General features: G+C 49.7%; 1 protein-coding gene across 1 annotated transcript in view; it reads right to left on the minus strand.

The window, feature by feature from the left end:
* The window catches only part of SLC35F6 (solute carrier family 35 member F6), a 35667-nt gene extending 15197 nt beyond the window's left edge, over positions 1-20470 (minus strand). The window contains exons 1-2 of the mRNA XM_083178855.1: positions 20263-20470; positions 2079-2151 (exon numbers count right to left, since the gene is read on the minus strand). Of these exons, the coding sequence (XP_083034981.1) occupies positions 2079-2151; positions 20263-20339 (150 nt within the window). The 5' untranslated portion in view covers positions 20340-20470. The remainder of the gene's footprint in view (positions 1-2078; positions 2152-20262) is intronic.
* Between the last annotated feature and the right edge of the window lie 455 nt (positions 20471-20925).

Genomic DNA, 20925 nt, shown 5'->3' on the forward strand with positions numbered 1-20925 from the left:
AGCTACACACCAGGGCCTACCTCTCACATGCTTCCCGGGGCCTAACTCTCAGCCACCCACCAGGGCCTGACTCTCAACTGCTCACCAGATCCTACCTCCCAGCTGTCCACCAGGTCCTAACTCCCAGCTGTCCACCAGGCCCGACTTCCCAGGTGTCTACCAGGTCCTAACTTCCAGCTGCTCACCAGGCCCTACTTCCCAGGTGTCTACCAGGGCCTAACTCTCAGCCACCCACCAGGCCCTACCTCCCAGAAGTCCACCAGGGCCTAACTCTCAGCCACCCACCAGGCCCTACCTCCTAGCTGCTCCCCAGGACTACCTTGCAGCTTTCCACCAGAACCTACCCCTCAGCTGTCCACAAGTGCCTAGCTCTCACTTGCCCTTCTGCACCTCTCTGCTGTCTACATACTGTATATATGGAGATTGTGGTCCCGACAGTTAACAAATACAGAGAAAGCCCCATCATTTGCTACACATGGAACCTAGAAAAGTAAATTTTACTAATGATGCAGAAAACGTTTAGTATCTGATGCCGGCGCCTCTGATGTCTGCTCCGTCGCGTGTGCCGAGTACGAGTTTACGCAAATGTCAGATTCATATTTTACTTTACTGTAACAACTAACAATTATTCTTTATGTTGCTGCAATGCACCATTTTGTAACAGGCCCCACTTTGATTTCAGTAAAGTGAGATACATATGGTCACACCCAGCATCTTCACAGTATAGTAGCACATTCATAGTAAATGCCCACATGACAGCTGTTGGAACACCTCTGGAAATAAATCTATTGCTGCTTTTGTAGGGTTGATGGACAAGCTGGGAATATACGGTGTATGGGGAAACGGTGGAAATGGGCACATCGAGGTACACCCAATTACCAATCAATTGTGTCTCCTTGTTGTCCATTATACTGTTACTGTTCCTTCATCACATTGGATGTATGGATAAATGCAATGGTGCTCTACTGTCAACATTCAGCATAAATGAACAGAAAGGATCAAACAGCCTAACCCCATGCTGGGAACTCTCTCACTGCATGCCCCCTCTCTACATGGGCAGCTAGTCTGCAACGCAGAGCATCTCTCAGCCTTGCCTGCTCCTTGCACGTAATCCACAGGCTTCCACCTGGCAGCTATATCACAGCACAGGTCATTCACAGAGCTTGGTAGTCCACTGTGTCCCATGCAAGTCCCCTGGTCCTCAGTGACCTTCAGGCACATCGACCTCTCACAGCAACTTCACCTGGTCTGTCTGATGGCTTTAGCCCCACCCAGGCTCTGTCTGCACCAAGCAGCCTCTGGGTGTGGTCATGCACCCCGTTCTGTTCCCTGCGTGGGTGGATAGTTCCAGCCCCGCACCTCAGTACCATCATTGGTGACACTGCTGCAACATCTCCAAAGTCACAGATGGGGCACAGTGGAATTTGGCACAAGGATCAGCTGCAGCTGCAGCATCATAGCACTTGCTACCCAGGCTCTTACTTTTATAATAATTTGATACCTCCCTTGGTTTCCATTGACTGTAACCGTAATTGCCTACTCCCACAGAACGGCTGTGAGGCTCCCGAAAATTGGGTGCACCTCCTAGCCCCCTGAAAGTTTGCCCCAGACTGCCCCAATCTCCACTTGGCGGGAGGTCAGTGGGGACCCGCTGATTGAGTCATCATGGCCCCTCTGTGCAATGCCTATACTACAGCGGGGGGGGGGGGGGGGGGGCATGATGATGCGATCGCAGTGGCCATGACCCCAATCAAGGCTTCTTTGGTGAGCCCGCCCCTTATGCATCATGCCCACCAGTTCCACCCCCTACTTCCTGGAGCAGGCTGCCCTCTCCCGGCGAGGGCCGCATATAAGTCAGTAACTCTGTCTATAACATTTGTGTTTGCTTTGTATGCTGTGTGAAAAAAGCAATACATTTTTGTTTTTTATAAAGATATGCATTTTGAGCTTGGCGAAGTTCCGTGGGACCTGACGCGATGGGAGGGGCTGTTCGGTGCGACTGAAGTCACAGTGTACGTCTGCATCTCATTACCTAATCTCATATTCAGTGATGATAGGGAGTTAGTGGTGTCACTCACCTGGAGGAATGGGTGCTGGAACTGGTGGCTATTTGATTCTTTGCAGCCCATTGCACTAAAATTGTCCGCCCACCTGTAACACAAACACACAATCTCAGAGTTAAACATCTGTCAGGTACAGTGACTTTCCCTAACGATGTAAACTTTGTTGATTAAAATAAGTAAATTACCATTATCCACTAATTACCAGTCATAAGATGCCTATTATACAGTATAGCCAGATATCCGGAAAACATGCGCTGTTTGGGGTCCTGAGGAGCAAGTTTGAGAACCAGTGATCTAGAGGTAAAAGCAGCGGATGATGTTTTCCAGTGCACCACATGAGTTCTTATAGACTGTATGGCTGTACTGTATTACCCCTTTCAGAACGCAAAGCAGGGTTGGACCTGGGATCTCAATCCCGGGTCCAACCCAGGTCTAGTGCTTTCACTTTAATTCCGGGTCGCCCATTGTACAGAATGCAACCCTTCTTATAACCGGGTCAAATTGCCTCATTGGTTGACCCGGGATATAAGCTTTGGTGCTTTCACGCGTCAGCATCCTGCAAATTACCCGGGTCCAGGGCTGCATTGGCCATCTGGCACTTCTGGCCAATGCCAGAGGGGCTGATCTTTTCTTGTAAGTGGAGGCTTCGCCTCCCAATCGGCGCACAGAGAGAGCCGCTGGACTCGTGGTAGGTCCGCCGGCCCTCTGTGTGCGCTGCTGAGGTCTAGGAGAGAGGGGGCATCACAAACCGCTATTCCCCGCTCTCCTGCAAGCCGGGAAAGGCAGTGTGCATATGCGCATGCCCGGTGTGTTCACGTGCGCAACAAAGGTCACGCGCATAAACAATTGCCAGGGCTGATTCAGTGACCCAGTCCGTTGCTGGCCAGGTCCGAGGTGCGGTGTGAAAGGCCATCATCACCTAGACTTTGTTAATTACAGTATAGTGTCCTTTGGATGCAAAACTGACATGAGGAAATAACATATATTTAGCTTATTTTGCATATAAAATGCAGACAACACGTCCTCAGACATTCCATCCATAGGATGCTTTCTACAGTTCCACCACTAGATGGCAGTGAGTTTAGTTCATTTATACTTCACGTACAGTAGCTTAAAAAAGTAAATATGAATAACGATTCTTTGTATTTATTACCGGTTATTTACACAGCGCATACAAAGTTTCCTATTGAGAAATTTTGAAAATGAAGTAGATTGTGTTTATATGTAATGCTAAGGCTGGATACGCGCTATAAGATTATCTCCCCAATATGACTGGTTGCAACGAAAATCTGGTAATGTTTGGGAACAAATTACAATCAACCATTTGCTCCCAAAAGCTGGAAAATGGGGAAAAAAAACATAAATTGATTTAACCAATTTGTCCAAATTACCATTTTTGTCTGTTTCCATTTTTGGGATCATACAGTCAATTGTCATTTGATCCCAGAAATTACAAGATTTTCAACCAATCAGATTGAAAAGATTGAGAGGACACAATGCTCTGTTCCTGGGCTTCCCTGGTAATGTATGATTGCCAGCACCTGTGGTGACACCTTTCTTATCAGTTACCTAGCTCCCCACAGGTGCTGCCAATCATACATTATCCATACCTCCCAGCATGCCCCTCTCCAGGAGGACACAATTCTCTGCTCCTGGACTTCCCTGGTAATGTATGAGTGTCAGCACCTGTGGTGACACCTTTCTTATAAATTACCTAGCTCCCCACAGGTGCTGGCAATCATACATTATCCATACCTCCCAGCATGCCCCTCTCCAGGAGGATACAATGCTCTGTTCCTGGGCTTCCCTGGTAATGTATGATTGCCAGCACCTGTGGTGACACCTTTCTTATCAGTTACCTAGCTCCTCACAGGTGCTGGCAATCCTACATTATCCATAACTCCCAGCATGCCCCTCTCCAGGGGGACACAATGCTCTGCTCCTGGGCTTCCCTGGTAATGTATGATTGCCAGCACCTGTGGTGACACCTTTCTTATCAGTTACCTAGCTCCTCACAGGTGCTGGCAATCATACATTATCCATACCTCCCAGCATGCCCCTCTCCAGGAGGACACAATGCTCTGTTCCTGGGCTTCCCTGGTAATGTATGATTGCCAGCACCTGTGGTGACACTTTTCTTATCAGTTACCTGGCTCCCCACAGGTGCTGGCAATCCTACATTATCCATACCTCCCAGCATGCCCCTCTCCAGGAGGACACAATGCTCTGCTCCTGGGCTTCCCTGGTAATGTATGATTGCCAGCACCTGTGGTGACACCTTTCTTATCAGTTACCTGGCTCCCCACAGGTGCTGGCAATCCTACATTATCCATACCTCCCAGCATGCCCCTCTCCAGGAGGACACAACGCTCTGCTCCTGGGCTTCCCTGGTAATGTATGATTGCCAGCACCTGTGGTGACACCTTTCTTATCAGTTACCTAGCTCCCCACAGGTGCTGGCAATCATATATTATCCATACCTCCCAGCATGCCCCTCTCCAGGAGGACACAATGCTCTGCTCCTGGGCTTCCCTGGTAATGTATGATTACCAGCACCTGTGGTGACACCTTTCTTATCAGTTACCTGGCTCCCCACAGGTGCTAGCAATCATACATTATCCATACCTCCCAGCATGCCCCTCTCCAGGAGGACACAATGCTCTGCTCCTGGGCTTCCCTGGTAATGTTTGATTATCAGCACCTGTGGTCCCTGAAGGAGAAGGTCAGGTAGGAGACCCTGAATTTTATTTATCATAAATAATTTGAATTGGTCCTGGACGAACACTCCAGGGCACCCCTACAAGTGTCCCAAGGTACCCCAGGCAGCCACAGCACACAGATTGGGAACCACTGCACTATGAGATGGTGTGCCGGGACTATACACCTCAATGTTGGGAGGAACAGATGTGTCCTCATATAACCATGTTCCTATTTGTGCGTCTTTGCGTGTTTTGCAGGAAACCTTGTGACAAGGGAACACAACACCTGATAAGAGGTGTCACAAGTTACTATTATATACAGCTGCAGTGTTACACACATGAGATACCTTATCTAGAGATATACGTAATCTTATCAAGATGGTTTGTTCTTCCTATAACCCACCTAATCTTCGGGAAGTTTGTGTAAGGGACAGGGACATCACAGTGGGTACAGTCACACCTGATCTTCGGGGAATTTGTGTAAGGGACAGGGACGTCACAGCGGGTGCAGTCACACCTGATCTTCGGGGAGTTTGTGTAAGGGACAGGGACGTCACAGCGGGTGCAGTCACACCTGATCTTCGGGGAGTTTGTGTAAGGGACAGGGACGTCACAGCGGGTGCAGTCACACCTGATCCTCGGGGAGTTTGTGTAAGGGACAGGGACGTCGCAGCGGGTGCAGTCACACCTGATCTTCGGGGAGTTTGTGTAAGGGACAGGGACGTCGCAGCGGATACAGTCACACCTGAACTTCGGGAAGTTTGTGTAAGGGACAGGGACGTCGCAGCGGGTGCAGTCACACCTAATCTTCGGGGAGTTTGTGTAAGGGACAGGGACGTCGCAGCGGGTGCAGTCACACCGGATCTTTGGGGAGTTTGTGTAAGGGACAGGGACGTCACAGCGGGTGCAGTCACACCTGATCTTCGGGGAGTTTGTGTAAGGGACAGGGACGTCGCAGCGGGTGCAGTCACACCTGATCTTCGGGGAGTTTGTATAAGGGACAGGGACGTTGCAGCGGGTGCAGTCACACCTGATCTTCTGGGAGTTTGTGTAAGGGACAGGGACGTCACAGCGGGTGCAGTCACACCTGATCTTCGGGGAGTTTGTGTAAGGGACAGGGATGTCACAGCGGGTGCAGTCACACCTGATCTTCGGGGAGTTTGTGTAAGGGACAGGGACGTCGCAGCGGGTGCAGTCACACCTGATCTTCGAGGAGTTTGTGTAAGGGACAGGGACGTCGCAGCGGGTGCAGTCACACCTGATCTTCGGGGAGTTTGTGTAAGGGACAGGGACGTCGCAGCGGGTGCAGTCACACCTGATCTTCGGGGAGTTTGTGTAAGGGACAGGGACGTCGCAGCGGGTGCAGTCACACCTGATCTTCGGGGAGTTTGTGTAAGGGACAGGGACGTCGCAGCGGGTGCAGTCACGCCTAATCTTCGGGGAGTTTGTGTAAGGGACAGGGACGTCGCAGCGGGTGCAGTCACGCCTAATCTTCGGGGAGTTTGTGTAAGGGACAGGGACGTCGCAGCGGGTGCAGTCACACCTGATCTTCTGGGAGTCTGTGTAAGGGACAGGGACGTCGCAGCGGGTGCAGTCACACCTAATCTTCGGGGAGTTTGTGTAAGGGACAGGGACGTCGCAGCGGGTGCAGTCACACCTAATCTTCGGGGAGTTTGTGTAAGGGACAGGGACGTCACTGCGGGTGCAGTCACATCTGATCTTCGGGGAGTTTGTGTAAGGGACAGGGACGTCGCAGCGGGTGCAGTCACACCTGATCTTCGGGGAGTTTGTGTAAGGGACAGGGACGTCGCAGCGGGTGCAGTCACACCTGATCTTCGGGGAGTTTGTGTAAGGGACAGGGACGTCACAGCGGGTGCAGTCACACCTGATCTTCGGGGAGTTTGTGTAAGGGACAGGGACGTTGCAGCGGGTGCAGTCACACCTGATCTTCGGGGAGTTTGTGTAAGGGACAGGGACGTCGCAGCGGGTGCAGTCACACCTGATCTTCGGGGAGTTTGTGTAAGGGACAGGGACGTCACAGCGGGTGCAGTCACACCTGATCTTCGGGGAGTTTGTGTAAGGGACAGGGACGTCGCAGCAGGTGCAGTCACACCTAATCTTCGGGGAGTTTGTGTAAGGGACAGGGATGTCGCAGCGGGTGCAGTCACACCTGATATTCGGGGATTTTTTGTAAGGGACAGGGACGTCGCAGCGGGTCCAGTCACACCTGACCTTCGGGGAGTTTGTGTAAGGGACAGGGACGTCGCAGCGGGTGCAGTCACACCTGATCTTCGAGGAGTTTGTGTAAGGGACAGGGACGTCGCAGCGGGTGCAGTCACACCTGATCTTCGGGGAGTTTGTGTAAGGGACAGGGACGTCATAGCGGGTGCAGTCACACCTGATCTTCGGGGAGTTTGTGTAAGGAACAGGGACGTCACAGCGGGTGCAGTCACACCTGATCTTCGGGGAGTTTGTGTAAGGGACAGGGACGTCGCAGCGGGTGCTGTCACACCTGATCTTCGGGAAGTCTGTGTAAGGGACATGGACGTCGCAGCGGGTGCAGTCACGCCTAATCTTTGGGGAGTTTGTATAAGGGACAGGGACGTCACAGTCACACCTGATCTTCGGGGAGTTTGTGTAAGGGACAGGGACGTCGCAGCGGGTGCAGTCCCACCTGATCTTTGGGGAGTCTGTGTAAGGGACAGGGACGTCACTGCGGGTGCAGTCACACCTGATCTTCGGGGAGTTTGTGTAAGGGACAGGGACGTCGCAGCAGGTGCAGTCACACCTGATCTTCGGGAAGATTGTGTAAGGGACAGGGACGTCACAGCGGGTGCAGTCACACCTGATCTTCGGGGAGTGTGTGTAAGGGACAGGGACGTCACAGCGGGTGCAGTCACACCTGATCTTCGGGGAGTTTGTGTAAGGGACAGGGATGTCACAGCGGGTGCAGTCACACCTGATCTTCGGGGAGATTGTGTAAGGGACAGGGACGTCACAGCGGGTGCAGTCACACCTGATCTTCGGGGAGTTTGTGTAAGGGACAGGGACGTCGCAGCAGGTGCAGTCACACCTGATCTTCGGGGAGTTTGTGTAAGGGACAGGGACGTCACAGCGGGTGCAGTCACACCTGATCTTCAGGGAGTTTTTGTAAGGGATAGGGACGTCGCAGCGGGTGCAGTCACACCTGATCTTCGGGGAGTTTGTATAAGGGACAGGGACGTTGCAGCGGGTGCATTCACACCTGATCTTCGGGGAGTTTGTATAAGGGACAGGGACGTTGCAGCGGGTGCAGTCACACCTGATCTTCGGGAGTTTGTGTAAGGGACAGGGACGTCGCAGCGGGTGCAGTCACACCTGATCTTCGGGGAGTTTGTGTAAGGGACAGGGACGTCGCAGCGGGTGCAGTCACACCTGATCTTCAGGGAGTTTGTGTAAGGGACAGGGACGTCACTGCGGGTGCAGTCACATCTGATCTTCGGGGAGTTTGTGTAAGGGACAGGGACGTCGCAGCGGGTGCAGTCACACCTGATCTTCGGGGAGTTTGTGTAAGGGACAGGGACGTCGCAGCGGGTGCAGTCACACCTGATCTTCGGGGAGTTTGTGTAAGGGACAGGGACGTCACAGCGGGTGCAGTCACACCTGATCTTCGGGGAGTTTGTGTAAGGGACAGGGACGTTGCAGCGGGTGCAGTCACACCTGATCTTCGGGGAGTTTGTGTAAGGGACAGGGACGTCGCAGCGGGTGCAGTCCCACCTGATCTTCGGGGAGTCTGTGTAAGGGACAGGGACGTCGCAGTCACACCTGATCTTCGGGGAGTTTGTGTAAGGGACAGGGACGTCACAGCGGGTGCAGTCCCACCTGATCTTCGGGGAGTCTGTGTAAGGGACAGGGACGTCGCAGTCACACCTGATCTTCGGGGAGTTTGTGTAAGGGACAGGGACGTCGCAGCGGGTGCAGTCCCACCTGATCTTCGGGGAGTCTGTGTAAGGGACAGGGACGTCACTGCGGGTGCAGTCACACCTGATCTTCGGGGAGTTTGTGTAAGGGACAGGGACGTCGCAGCAGGTGCAGTCACACCTGATCTTCGGGAAGTTTGTGTAAGGGACAGGGACGTCACAGCGGGTGCAGTCACACCTGATCTTCGGGGAGTGTGTGTAAGGGACAGGGACGTTACAGCGGGTGCAGTCACACCTGATCTTCGGGGAGTTTGTGTAAGGGACAGGGATGTCACAGCGGGTGCAGTCACACCTGATCTTCGGGGAGATTGTGTAAGGGACAGGGACGTCACAGCGGGTGCAGTCACACCTGATCTTCGGGGAGTTTGTGTAAGGGACAGGGACGTCGCAGCAGGTGCAGTCACACCTGATCTTCGGGGAGTTTGTGTAAGGGACAGGGACGTCACAGCGGGTGCAGTCACACCTGATCTTCAGGGAGTTTTTGTAAGGGATAGGGACGTCGCAGCGGGTGCAGTCACACCTGATCTTCGGGGAGTTTGTATAAGGGACAGGGACGTTGCAGCGGGTGCAGTCACACCTGATCTTCGGGGAGTTTGTATAAGGGACAGGGACGTTGCAGCGGGTGCAGTCACACCTGATCTTCGGGGAGTTTGTGTAAGGGACAGGGACGTCACAGCGGGTGCAGTCACACCTGATCTTCGGGAGTTTGTGTAAGGGACAGGGACGTCGCAGCGGGTGCAGTCACACCTGATCTTCGGGGAGTTTGTGTAAGGGACAGGGACGTCACAGCGGGTGCAGTCACACCTGATCTTCGGGGAGTTTGTGTAAGGGACAGGGACGTCACAGCGGGTGCAGTCACACCTGATCTTCGGGAGTTTGTGTAAGGGACAGGGACGTCGCAGCGGGTGCAGTCACACCTGATCTTCGGGGAGTTTGTGTAAGGGACAGGGACGTCGCAGCGGGTGCAGTCACACCTGATCTTCGGGAGTTTGTGTAAGGGACAGGGACGTCGCAGCGGGTGCAGTCACACCTGATCTTCGGGGAGTTTGTGTAAGGGACAGGGACGTCGCAGCGGGTGCAGTCACACCTGATCTTCGGGAGTTTGTGTAAGGGACAGGGACGTTGCAGCGGGTGCAGTCACACCTGATCTTCGGGGAGTTTGTGTAAGGGACAGGGACGTCACAGCGGGTGCAGTCACACCTGATCTTCGGGAGTTTGTGTAAGGGACAGGGACGTCGCAGCGGATACAGTCACACCTGATCTTCGGGGAGTTTGTGTAAGGGACAGGGACGTCGCAGCGGGTGCAGTCACACCTGATCTTCGGGAGTTTGTGTAAGGGACAGGGACGTCGCAGCGGGTGCAGTCACACCTGATCTTCGGGGAGTTTGTGTAAGGGACAGGGACGTCACAGCGGGTGCAGTCACACCTGATCTTCGGGGAGTTTGTGTAAGGGACAGGGACGTCACAGCGGGTGCATTCACACCTGATCTTCAGGGAGTTTGTGTAAGGGACAGGGACGTCACAGCGGGTGCAGTCACACCTGATCTTCGGGGAGTTTGTGTAAGGGACAGGGACGTCACAGCGGGTGCAGTCACACCTGATCTTCAGGGAGTTTGTGTAAGGTACAGGGACGTCGCAGCGGGTGCAGTCACACCTGATCTTCGGGAGTTTGTGTAAGGGACAGGGACGTCGCAGCGGGTGCAGTCACACCTGATCTTCGGGGAGTTTGTGTAAGGGACAGGGACGTCGCAGCGGGTGCAGTCACACCTGATCTTCGGGGAGTTTGTGTAAGGGACAGGGACGTCGCAGCGGGTGCAGTCACACCTGATCTTCGGGGAGTTTGTGTAAGGGACAGGGACGTCGCAGCGGGTGCAGTCACGCCTGATCTTCGGGGAGTTTGTGTAAGGGACAGGGACGTCACAGCGGGTGCAGTCACACCTGATCTTCGGGGAGTTTGTGTAAGGGACAGGGACGTCGCAGCGGGTGCAGTCACACCTGATCTTCGGGGAGTTTGTGTAAGGGACAGGGACGTCGCAGCGGGTGCAGTCACACCTGATCTTCGGGGAGTTTGTGTAAGGGACAGGGACGTCGCAGCGGGTGCAGTCACACCTGATGTTCGGGGAGTTTGTGTAAGGGACAGGGACGTCGCAGCGGGTGCAGTCACACCTGATCTTCGGGGAGTTTGTGTAAGGGACAGGGACGTCGCAGCGGGTGCAGTCACACCTGATCTTCGGGGAGTTTGTGTAAGGGACAGGGACGTCGCAGCGGGTGCAGTCACACCTGATCTTCGAGGAGTCTGTGTAAGGGACAGGGACGTCACAGCGGGTGCAGTCACACCTGATCTTCGGGGAGTTTGTGTAAGGGACAGGGACGTCGCAGCGGGTGCAGTCACACCTGATCTTCGGGGAGTTTGTGTAAGGGACAGGGACGTCGCAGCGGGTGCAGTCACACCTGATCTTCGGGGAGTTTGTGTAAGGGACAGGGACGGCACAGCGGGTGCAGTCACACCTGATCTTCGGGGAGTTTGTGTAAGGGACAGGGACGTCGCAGCGGGTGCAGTCACACCTGATCTTCGGGGAGTTTGTGTAAGAGACAGGGACGTCGCAGCGGGTGCAGTCACACCTGATCTTCGGGGAGTTTGTGTAAGGGACAGGGACGTCACAGCGGGTGCAGTCACACCTGATCTTCTGGGAGTTTGTGTAAGGGACAGGGACGTCGCAGTGGGTGCACTCACACCTGATCTTCGGGGAGTTTGTGTAAGGGACAGGGACGTCACAGCGGGTGCAGTCACACCCGATCTGCATTGTTTAGCAAATAAAAATATATTACAAAAAGACGCACTGTATACCAATCCACCTACAAAGCGGGATGATCATATAAATTGTAGGACATCCCCCTTAAAATGGAAAAATGGACAGTATATTGGCATGGTGCACAGTCTGGCGTGGAACTTGGAGAAGAGGGGGGGGGAGGGGGAGTTTTTTTCTTTCTGTTGCTGTGATCTAAGTTTATGTTTGCTGACTGGAAGTAACTGCCGGAATCACCTGGCACTGAGCCCGTCAGTGCGGTGGGTGAGTCATGGGAGTCTCTGTCAGTCCCTGCACAGGTAAACAAGCCGCAGATTGTGTCACAAAGCATTGTATAGTGAATATTTAGGGGCCCATTTATCACATCCGTATCCGAGGATGCGAATGTGATAACATCGATCCTATATCAATACGATAATCGAGTACATTACACAGATGTATCAATTATTGCATGCAGTGGAAAAGCTTGCATTAAAGCTCTGTCCCTGCGATGGGTCCCCACAGCACCACCAGGGTACTGCAAATTTGCCGCCATCGCCGCCAGCACCTCCCTCCCCAGCACTGTGACCCCCCCCCCTCCAACCGCTGGTATAATCACCAACTCCCGGTGATCGGCTCTTTCTTCTCCTGAATCCCCCGGTGCTGTACGTGAGCTGCCGCTTTACTGCACCAGAGGTCACACAGTATAGTCTAGCGGACATAGTGTGTGTCGGTACACAGTCACTAGGTTAATACACCTAAGGTAGACACATGAAAAAGGTTGAGACGGCTTAAGGTCAACAGGGTCATTAAGTTGACATTTTGAATGTCGACAGTCAACAGGTTGACATGGGGTTTATCTTTTTTTTGGAACCAACATGCCTTACCATCCACTAGGCCGTGGAGGGAGTAAAATAGAGATAGGGGAAGCGGTGCACTTTTTGGGTTTCCATGTCGACCTTCCCAATGTCGACCTAATGATTCTGTCCAGTAATGACCCTTTAAGCCTCGTCAGCCTTTTTTCATGTGTCGATCTTCACTGGTTGACCCTATGATCCACACCCTGTGTGTCGGCATTTCCATCCCGTCACTTCTCACTCCAGCCAGAACCACCTGTTTGTGTACTGCGTTACCCGTGGTGGCTGCACACAGAAGTGTTACATTTGGGGGAGTTATTATGTTTCTGTGCAGGGTAAATACTGGCTGCTTTATTCTTACACTGCAATTTAGATTTTAGTGTGAGCACACCCCACCCAAATCTAACTCTCTCTGCACATGTGACATCTGCCCCACCTGCAGTGCAGCAATGCATGGTTTTGTCCATTAGAGAGAGAATCTCTCCCCTACCTGCGGACGTTTGGAGGCCTGTGTCAGATTGCCTTTAGCATAATTATTACTATATTCCCATTTCCCTTTCAATGTAACACAGCCGTGTATTTATAGGAATTGCATCGCACAGCATATTTTATGTCACTTCAGGATGTCAGAGACAAATGATCATGTGATGCGCTAAAGGTCACTATCACTGAGCACAGTCACATGACATCCCTGTCAGCACTTGGGATAAGCAGTGACTCCAGCGTTGGAGCTGTGTGTGACCCGTATTAAGGGTTAACCCACACTTGCCTTCTCGGGAGAAGCCCGAGAGGAGACTGCCAGCTGCACTTTGGGGGGCGGTGACTGTTCTTGACATCATCAAGCCCCGCCCCCAGTGCAGCACATACCTTGATTCATGGGTATTCGTGGAAGGGGTGGGGCTAAAATGTCACAATTTGCATCATGAATGGCGAAGACTAGAGACAGTGATATCATTACATCTAGTGGCTGTCGGCATGCAAAACACTTGAATTTTAATTATGTATATAAATATTTATATATAGATATTATCTCTATCTATCGATATATATATATATATATATATATATATATATATATATATATATATATACACTGTATAAGGCTAACTACTCCTCACCTCTATTAGGTGATGTACCGACAGTGGCCACTAGATGGACTTGTCGGACCAAATTACTCCTTTTTGTTCTAAACCATGGGTCTTCAACCTATGGCCCTCCAGATGTTGTGAAACTACATGTTCCAACATGCATTACCACATTTTTTCCTATAAGAGCATGCCAAAATTGTCAGGGCATGCTGGGAAATGTACACAACATCTGGAGGGCCACAGGTTGAAGACCTGTGTTCTAAAGGATGTCATAACAGAAAGTGAAAGCAGTTTTGCAGGGACACTGATCTGTTTCAAACATGCTGGATATGGAGAGAGGGAGCTGGGAAGACAGAGATTGGCGGTAGGAGCAGATAGGGACTGGGGGTGGGGTGTAGATTTGATGGGCTAAAAACTGCCACAGCTCAAACAGAAAATAAAAACTGTCACAGATCAAAGTGAAAGTACATTGAAGAAGTCGTCATTTTGATGGGCATAAAGAAGCTTTGATCCAATATAATATACAGAGGCATTTATACACTGCACTCCTCATTCACCACGTGCACCCCAGATCTAGGAGTGGCGAGCGCAGTGGATTAATGCTTTTTTTGACAAATGGTCAACATGGTAACGGTCAACGCAAGAAAAGGACAACATGCATTTTTTGGACTTTTTTATACATTACCATCCACATGGATGGGAACGGTAAAGCGTGCCAAGCGTACCTGGTTCAAAACATGGCAAACACCTACACAAATTGGGAGTCCACGTTATATGAAAAATAATCATTGATAAGGTATAAAACGACCCCAGGAAGACATTGCTCTGGCAGTGCGCTGCTCTACTGAAGGGGGTTATATAGGCAGCAGTGGATGTCCATAGGCTGTCGGGATCATGTGATCTTGGCTGCAGCACAGGGATTACACTGGAACATTACTTGGGGCAATCCATGCAGCCTACTTGTATGTTTATACATGTGTTCATACATGTGGCTGACACCAATGGATGCATGATTCAGCCCTGATAAACTTGGTGAGTCAGGCTAAGGTCCTAATGTGAAACACAGCAAGCGGCTGCGGGGAGCTGTGTCTCAGTGCTGGCTGTAAGCAACTGTGTGGTGGAGAATGCATGGAGTGAGGGGTATGTGAGGGAACCGCTGGGTAAAGACCTGCTCCTGTAGCACACGTAGTTATATTGCCGATTGGTGCAGCCAAGTAATGCCCCTTTCCCACTGCAGCTAAAAAACGGTAAATTGACGATTTTCAGCGCAATTTACAGTTTTAAGGCTGCAGTGGGAAAGTGCCAGAGTTGAAATACCGTTTAAAGCTAAATGGTATTTCAACCCGTTTTTAAAGCAGAGTCCTACACGTTAAAATAACGTTTAAGAGGCAGTGGGAATGCATCTTAAACGTTATTTAGCCTCCAGGAAGTCCCAGTGCCTGATGAGACCTAGTAGTTCTCACTTTGTGCATGTGTAATGAGTGCACGTGCATAATAATGAGGCGCTCATTACATATACGCATATGTAATGAGCGGCTCATTATTATGCACGTGCACTCATTACATATGCGCAAAGTGAGAACTACTAATTCTCATCAGGCACTGGGACTGCCTGTACCCCGCATGGACCCCCGCTGCCTCCCCACTGCCCTGCATCCCCGTGCAGGTAAGTACAAGGGGAGGGGAGGTGGGGGCACAGGGCAGGTACGGGGGGTTAGGCACTCTTTACACTTGGGGGGGGGAGGGATTAGGCACTCTTTACACTGTGGGAAGGGGGGGGGGTTAGGCACTCTTTACACTTGGGGGGGGAGGGATTAGGCACTCTTTACACTGGGGGGGGGGGGGGTTAGGCACTCTACATTTTACACGGTTCACTGCAATGGGAATGGTACTTAAATGGTATTTAAAACAGTAATCTGCTGCAGTGGGAATGCTAATACCGTTTTAAATATCATTTAAGATTACCAGTACTTTAAACAGGTCTGCAGTGGGAAAGCAGCATTACTTGGACAACAGTAATAATATTATTATTATTAATAATAATAATAATATTAATGACAATAATGTCGCACTTTTCTCCCAATAGGACTATAGTGTTTTACATTTGCATTTACAAAGCAGGCGTAACAGAAAGGAGAACTGAGCATTTGGTTGTATTTTGTTTAGGCCCAAAGCAACATTTAGTGAAACGTGAGAGGAACAGGGAAGTCTTGGGTCTATATTTGAATCATTGTGTTGTGGGTGTCTTTAGAACTGTGCGGGGAAGAGAGTTCTATAGAGTCAGAGCCATAATGCTGAGAGCTCGACCCAGAGATGAGCCTAGGTCCTGCGAATAAGTCCATCACCTACAGAGGGCAGTGTGCGAGGGGGCAGAAAGGAATCAGAAGCCGCTTCTGGTACCTGGGGTCCTCCTCATGTAGGGCTAGGAGTGCTAAGCCCCATAGACACTAGGTGATATAGTAACGGGCCCTATTGTATTTTACAGCAATTCATCCTCAAGCAGAACCCTAGGTCAAAAGTTTCTTGAGAAATGTAGAAAAAACTTTTACTTTTTTTATATTTTGTTTATACAGTAGGTCACCCTTAGGGCCCGTTATGTGATGAGAGATGGGATTTGCTGCTGTTTGTCCACATATTGTATGATGGGAAGCCACAAGTGCTAGTTTCCTACATTAACCAATTTGGATTCTAATTACTTCTGGACCATTTAGATAAGGCACCCCTGTAAGTGTCCCAAGGAACCCATGGGTAGCACGGCACACAGCTTGGGTACCACTGGTGTGAGCTCCATTGGGACAGGACCCGATGCGATTGCTGACTCTCTGTACAGCGCTGTGCGATATGACGCTGCTGCTTTAGTAACTGCTAATAAAGAATTTATGGGGTGATTCAGGTTGGTTTGCAAAGCACATTTGGGAAGAGAAATCATTCCTTCTCCTGCCTTCGCAAATAGAAGTCAGTGGGAACCGACTTTTAGTAACAGGATAAAGACGGGGCGGGCGGTTGATGTTCCCGGCACACATTGTCTCAGCCGCGTACGCTGGGCATTGCCATGGGCGACACCCATCATTGCCACCATCTTTCCCTATGCAAGTCGCTGAAGCCATTCGCAATGAATTAGAATCACCCACTTGGTTTGCTAATGGACACAACCATGCTGCGCTGCAGGTGGGGCAGATGTTACATGCGCAGAGAGAGTTAGATTTGGGTGGGGTTTGTAGGTCAAACTGAAATCTAAATTGCAGTTAAAAAAAAAAAGAAGCCAGTATTTACCCTGCACAGAAACAAACTAACTCACCCAAATCGAACTTTCTCTGCACATGTTACATCTGCCCCACCTGCATTGCATATGGTTTTGTCCATTAGCAAACCAAATGTGCTTGGCAAACAACCCTGAATCACCCCCTTAGTCTCCTTATAGCAACCATCATCATATAATAATACATGGATGGACAAGATCTGCTGCATTCAGCAACCAGTGAGTCATCGCTGGCTCTGTAGTTAGCTGGGTTTGATGCATCTATTGACCTGATTAGAAATGACAGTAACGTGACCTCCTGGCTCCTGGGACTCATCCAGCTCTGATTCATCACTGTTATTGGATACAAAAACATCACCTCCCCAAACTATTGTATCTGGTGACCAACGGCTGTCTCCTGGCGCTGCTAAAGTACTATCTATGGGGCTGTATGCAGGCCAACAGTATCTGCAGTCTGGATATACAGTACTGTAACATACTGTACTGCAGAAACCATGGGCGGAATGTAACAGGGTGCAATTTTAGTCAGAATTAGAAATCGATTTTTGGTCATGGAAATGTGCACATTTTTACACATGGTAATATGTGTTATTTGGTCATAATTTAAAAAAAAAATGGTGTGGGGACCCCTCCTGAGTCAAAGCAGACCCGCATTGATTGAGCAGGTCCTGGTTCCAAAAATATGGGGAGAAAAAGCGTAGGGGTTCCTTGTATTTCTTAAACCAGCTCTAGGACCCATCCTGGTTACAAAAATACAGGGGACAAAATAACTGGGGTTCCCCTGTATTTTGGAACCAGCACTGGGCTCCAACAGCCAGCGGTGTTATGCCACAGCCAGGGGGACACTTTTTGTACAAGGTCCCCCCGGTTCAATGAGTCCAGTGCTGTTTGGCTTTTTTTTTTTTTTTCACTTTAACACATTTTTTTGGACAGAACCATTCACAGATCTTCCGTCAAATCCACCAGTCTGAACCTGGTCTATTTGTTTTGCCATTTTTGGTAACGTTTACCTATTACATTTGCTGGTTATTGTTATTATTATTATTAACAGGTTCTTATATAGCGCACACATATTCCGCAGCGCTTCACAGAGAATAGTTATGAGCAAAAACACATAACGAATTACAGTACAAGACAGTTTAGGACAAGTACATGGTAAATACTGGACACTGCAGCAATCATCAGGGTGGCAGAGGTTTATATATTCTAAGAAAGGCACATGAGGAGAGAGGGCCCTGCTCGTGAGAGCTTACATTCTAAAGGGGAGGGTTAGACAGACAGGGGTGACACAGAAGGGGAAGGTGGTTAGGATGAGAGATGGTCAGGTTTTATGCAGGAGGGTGGGAAGAGGAAAGCTTTCTGAGTACCCAGAAATCCCCCAGGAGTCTAAGGGCGCTAGGCTGAAAGCTGAGGGTCCCCTATTTCCATGGGTACAATAATTTATAAATTGGCCTTTGGGAACCGGAGATATCTGACTTCAAAGCAGTGGTCCCCATCCAAGCCTGTTAATTGCTCTTCCCAATCAGATATTTCAGGTTCTGTCTGACTTAGAGTTTTTCTGAGGGTATATTCCAAAAGCTGGGACTCTCCCCCTTTGATGGACACTAGTAGCTTGTCTCTACTGTTCCTAAAACCAGAGATATCAGCCTTCCAGCAGCTGGTTACTGCTCCAGCTCCACACACCTGGTATGTAGTTTTATATACTCGTTGGCGGATTGCTCTGCCTCCTGAACTCTGATCCCCTAGTCCCCAATACCATTTGGTAGGTGGGATTCTCTAGTTTTTAATTCCATTAAAATTTAAGAAATCTATTTCCAGGAACTGGAGATATCTGCAGTCAAGCAAGCTGTCTTCCCACCAGAAAATTATGAATAATAAGCCCACTCCACTATACACCCCTCCTCTGCATATTAAACATCCTCTACCACCCTGGAAGTTATGTATCAGGGCCCCTTCATTCAGCCCATACCCCCTTCTCCCACCCCATCTCCCACCATCTGTACAGTAAAGGGGTAATTAGTGGAAATTACTGATCCAGGCCCTACATGCTGAGCGGTTGATATAATACCCCCTACCACCTGCGGGACATCAAAGCTTCCGCTCATAGCACCCCCCACCCCTACCGCTGGAGGATCGGTAAGGGACCCAATACATTGCTATATATATGTATATATAAAGCTGGCTTTGGATTCCTTAATCTAGAATCACGAGGCGGCACTCCAGGATTTTTTGAAAAAGTATATTAAATCACAGCATATGAAACAATTGTGGAAAAAACTCAGGTCATGGCGGTCAACAGTTTCGGGGAGCAATCCCCTTCATCAGCACCACCAACAGGGTGAGTAGTGAAAAACAACAAAACAAAACATGTGCCCCTCTCTGGAAACCCCCTTCTGAAAATCCTGCGTTTGCCCCTGAGAGAGGATGTGTAGAGATAGAGAAGAAGAGGGCCAAGAATAAAATGTTGGGGGACACCTACTATCAATGGAAGAGCAGGAGTGGTGAAGGCATTAGAGGTACAGCTGGGCATTAACAGTGATAGTAAAAGTTTTAGCAGGTGTGTAAATGGTGATATTATGGATGAATAGCCGGATTAAGCAGCCAGGAGTAGTATGTTGTGAGGATGAAGTGCGCTCACTCAAAGCAGTCCCTTGGTTTTCTGAGTTGCTGTTGTTTTCTTTCTGTTTCACTTTGATACCAAGATACCAAGTTGGTTGTCAGTTTCTGGTTGTATATTGTATAATGGGATAACATCTGGATGTGAATTGTAATGTGCGATTATGTTATTGCACAGCACAAAACTGGTACAGCTAAATGTGCGAATTAAATCGCAATTCACATTCTATTAAATTTCGATTTTTTTTTTAAACCGTGCAAATCCAGATGTTTTTTTTTTTTTTTTTTTTACCAGACTTTGAAAAAAATAGGGAGAAAATTGCACCCTATTACATTTCACCCCATGTATATTGTTATTGTCAGACATATATCATGGATAACTGGAAAGAGAGCAGAGAGGGCAAATCAGAAATATATTAATTCGTTTATTTAATTCAATTATTATCCAAACATTAAACACAAACAAACAAACAAACAAACAAACACTGTAGACGTAGCCGGTGTAACGGCCGCTGTAACTGTTTTTATAATAATACGACCTTACACTAAAGATAACAGAGGCCAATTGCTACAGTCACAGAAATCTATATTGTTCCAATGTTTCAACCTGCTCGCAGCTGATACACTGACCTATGCCCCCATAAAATGATATACTGACCTATGCCCCCATATACGCTGTACCGTGTTGACTGTAAACTCCCTGATATTCCGGATAACGATTCACCTGCATTACTGTAAGTGAAAGTATATCGCAGTATATAATACATGCCGGGGCGTTATACATCAATAATGATCAGGAATGTTCCGTGGAAGGCGATAACAGCCCAATACGGCGCACGTACCACGTCCGGCAAGGTATACGTTATATATATATATATATATATATATATATATATCTACAATTGTCACTGTAAATAACACCTGCTTGTACGTACTTGGCTGAGAGGGTATTAATGGAGCCTGTGACTAGCATCATCCCTGCCAGGATCAGTTGATAGGACGTCCACGCCATGGCTGCCCGGGGTCCCTCTGGCCGGGCTCCTGTATCGGAGAGAGCTTGTTATGCTGTCAGTGAATACACAGAAGGAAAACCGAGTTCCTGCATAGACATACTATGGAGTCATGTGACCTGCGAGTCAGCTGCAGCCCCTAGAGGGAGTAGGAGGCCGTGCGTGCCCTTACACAGCAGTCATCACGTCTGACGTCGTCACACCCTGCACTCTGCCACTCTCAGCATCTGACAAGTTCAAGGGGAAACGTGTTCTCTATTGCGCCATCCGGCTGCCGCGGGAAAGGAAACCGCAGCTCTTTATCGTCGGATTATAAAGCAGATGATGCAGCAGGCAGCTCATTCCCATCTGTCATTTTTCAAACACAGCCTGTGACATGGCAGTTAGGAGCTGATTGGCTGGCACTTTATTCCTCTCCACTTTATCTCTCATAATGACTAATTACATAGACCGCACAGCCTGTGACATGGCAGTTAGGATCTGATTGGTACTTTATCCCTCTCCACTTTATCTCTCATAATGACTAATTACATAGACCGCACAGCCTGTGACATGGCAGTTAGGATCTGATTGGTACTTTATCCCTCT

Source organism: Crinia signifera, chromosome 3 (genome assembly GCF_055691185.1).
Source record: "Crinia signifera chromosome 3, ASM5569118v1, whole genome shotgun sequence".
Taxonomy (NCBI): domain Eukaryota; kingdom Metazoa; phylum Chordata; class Amphibia; order Anura; family Myobatrachidae; genus Crinia; species Crinia signifera.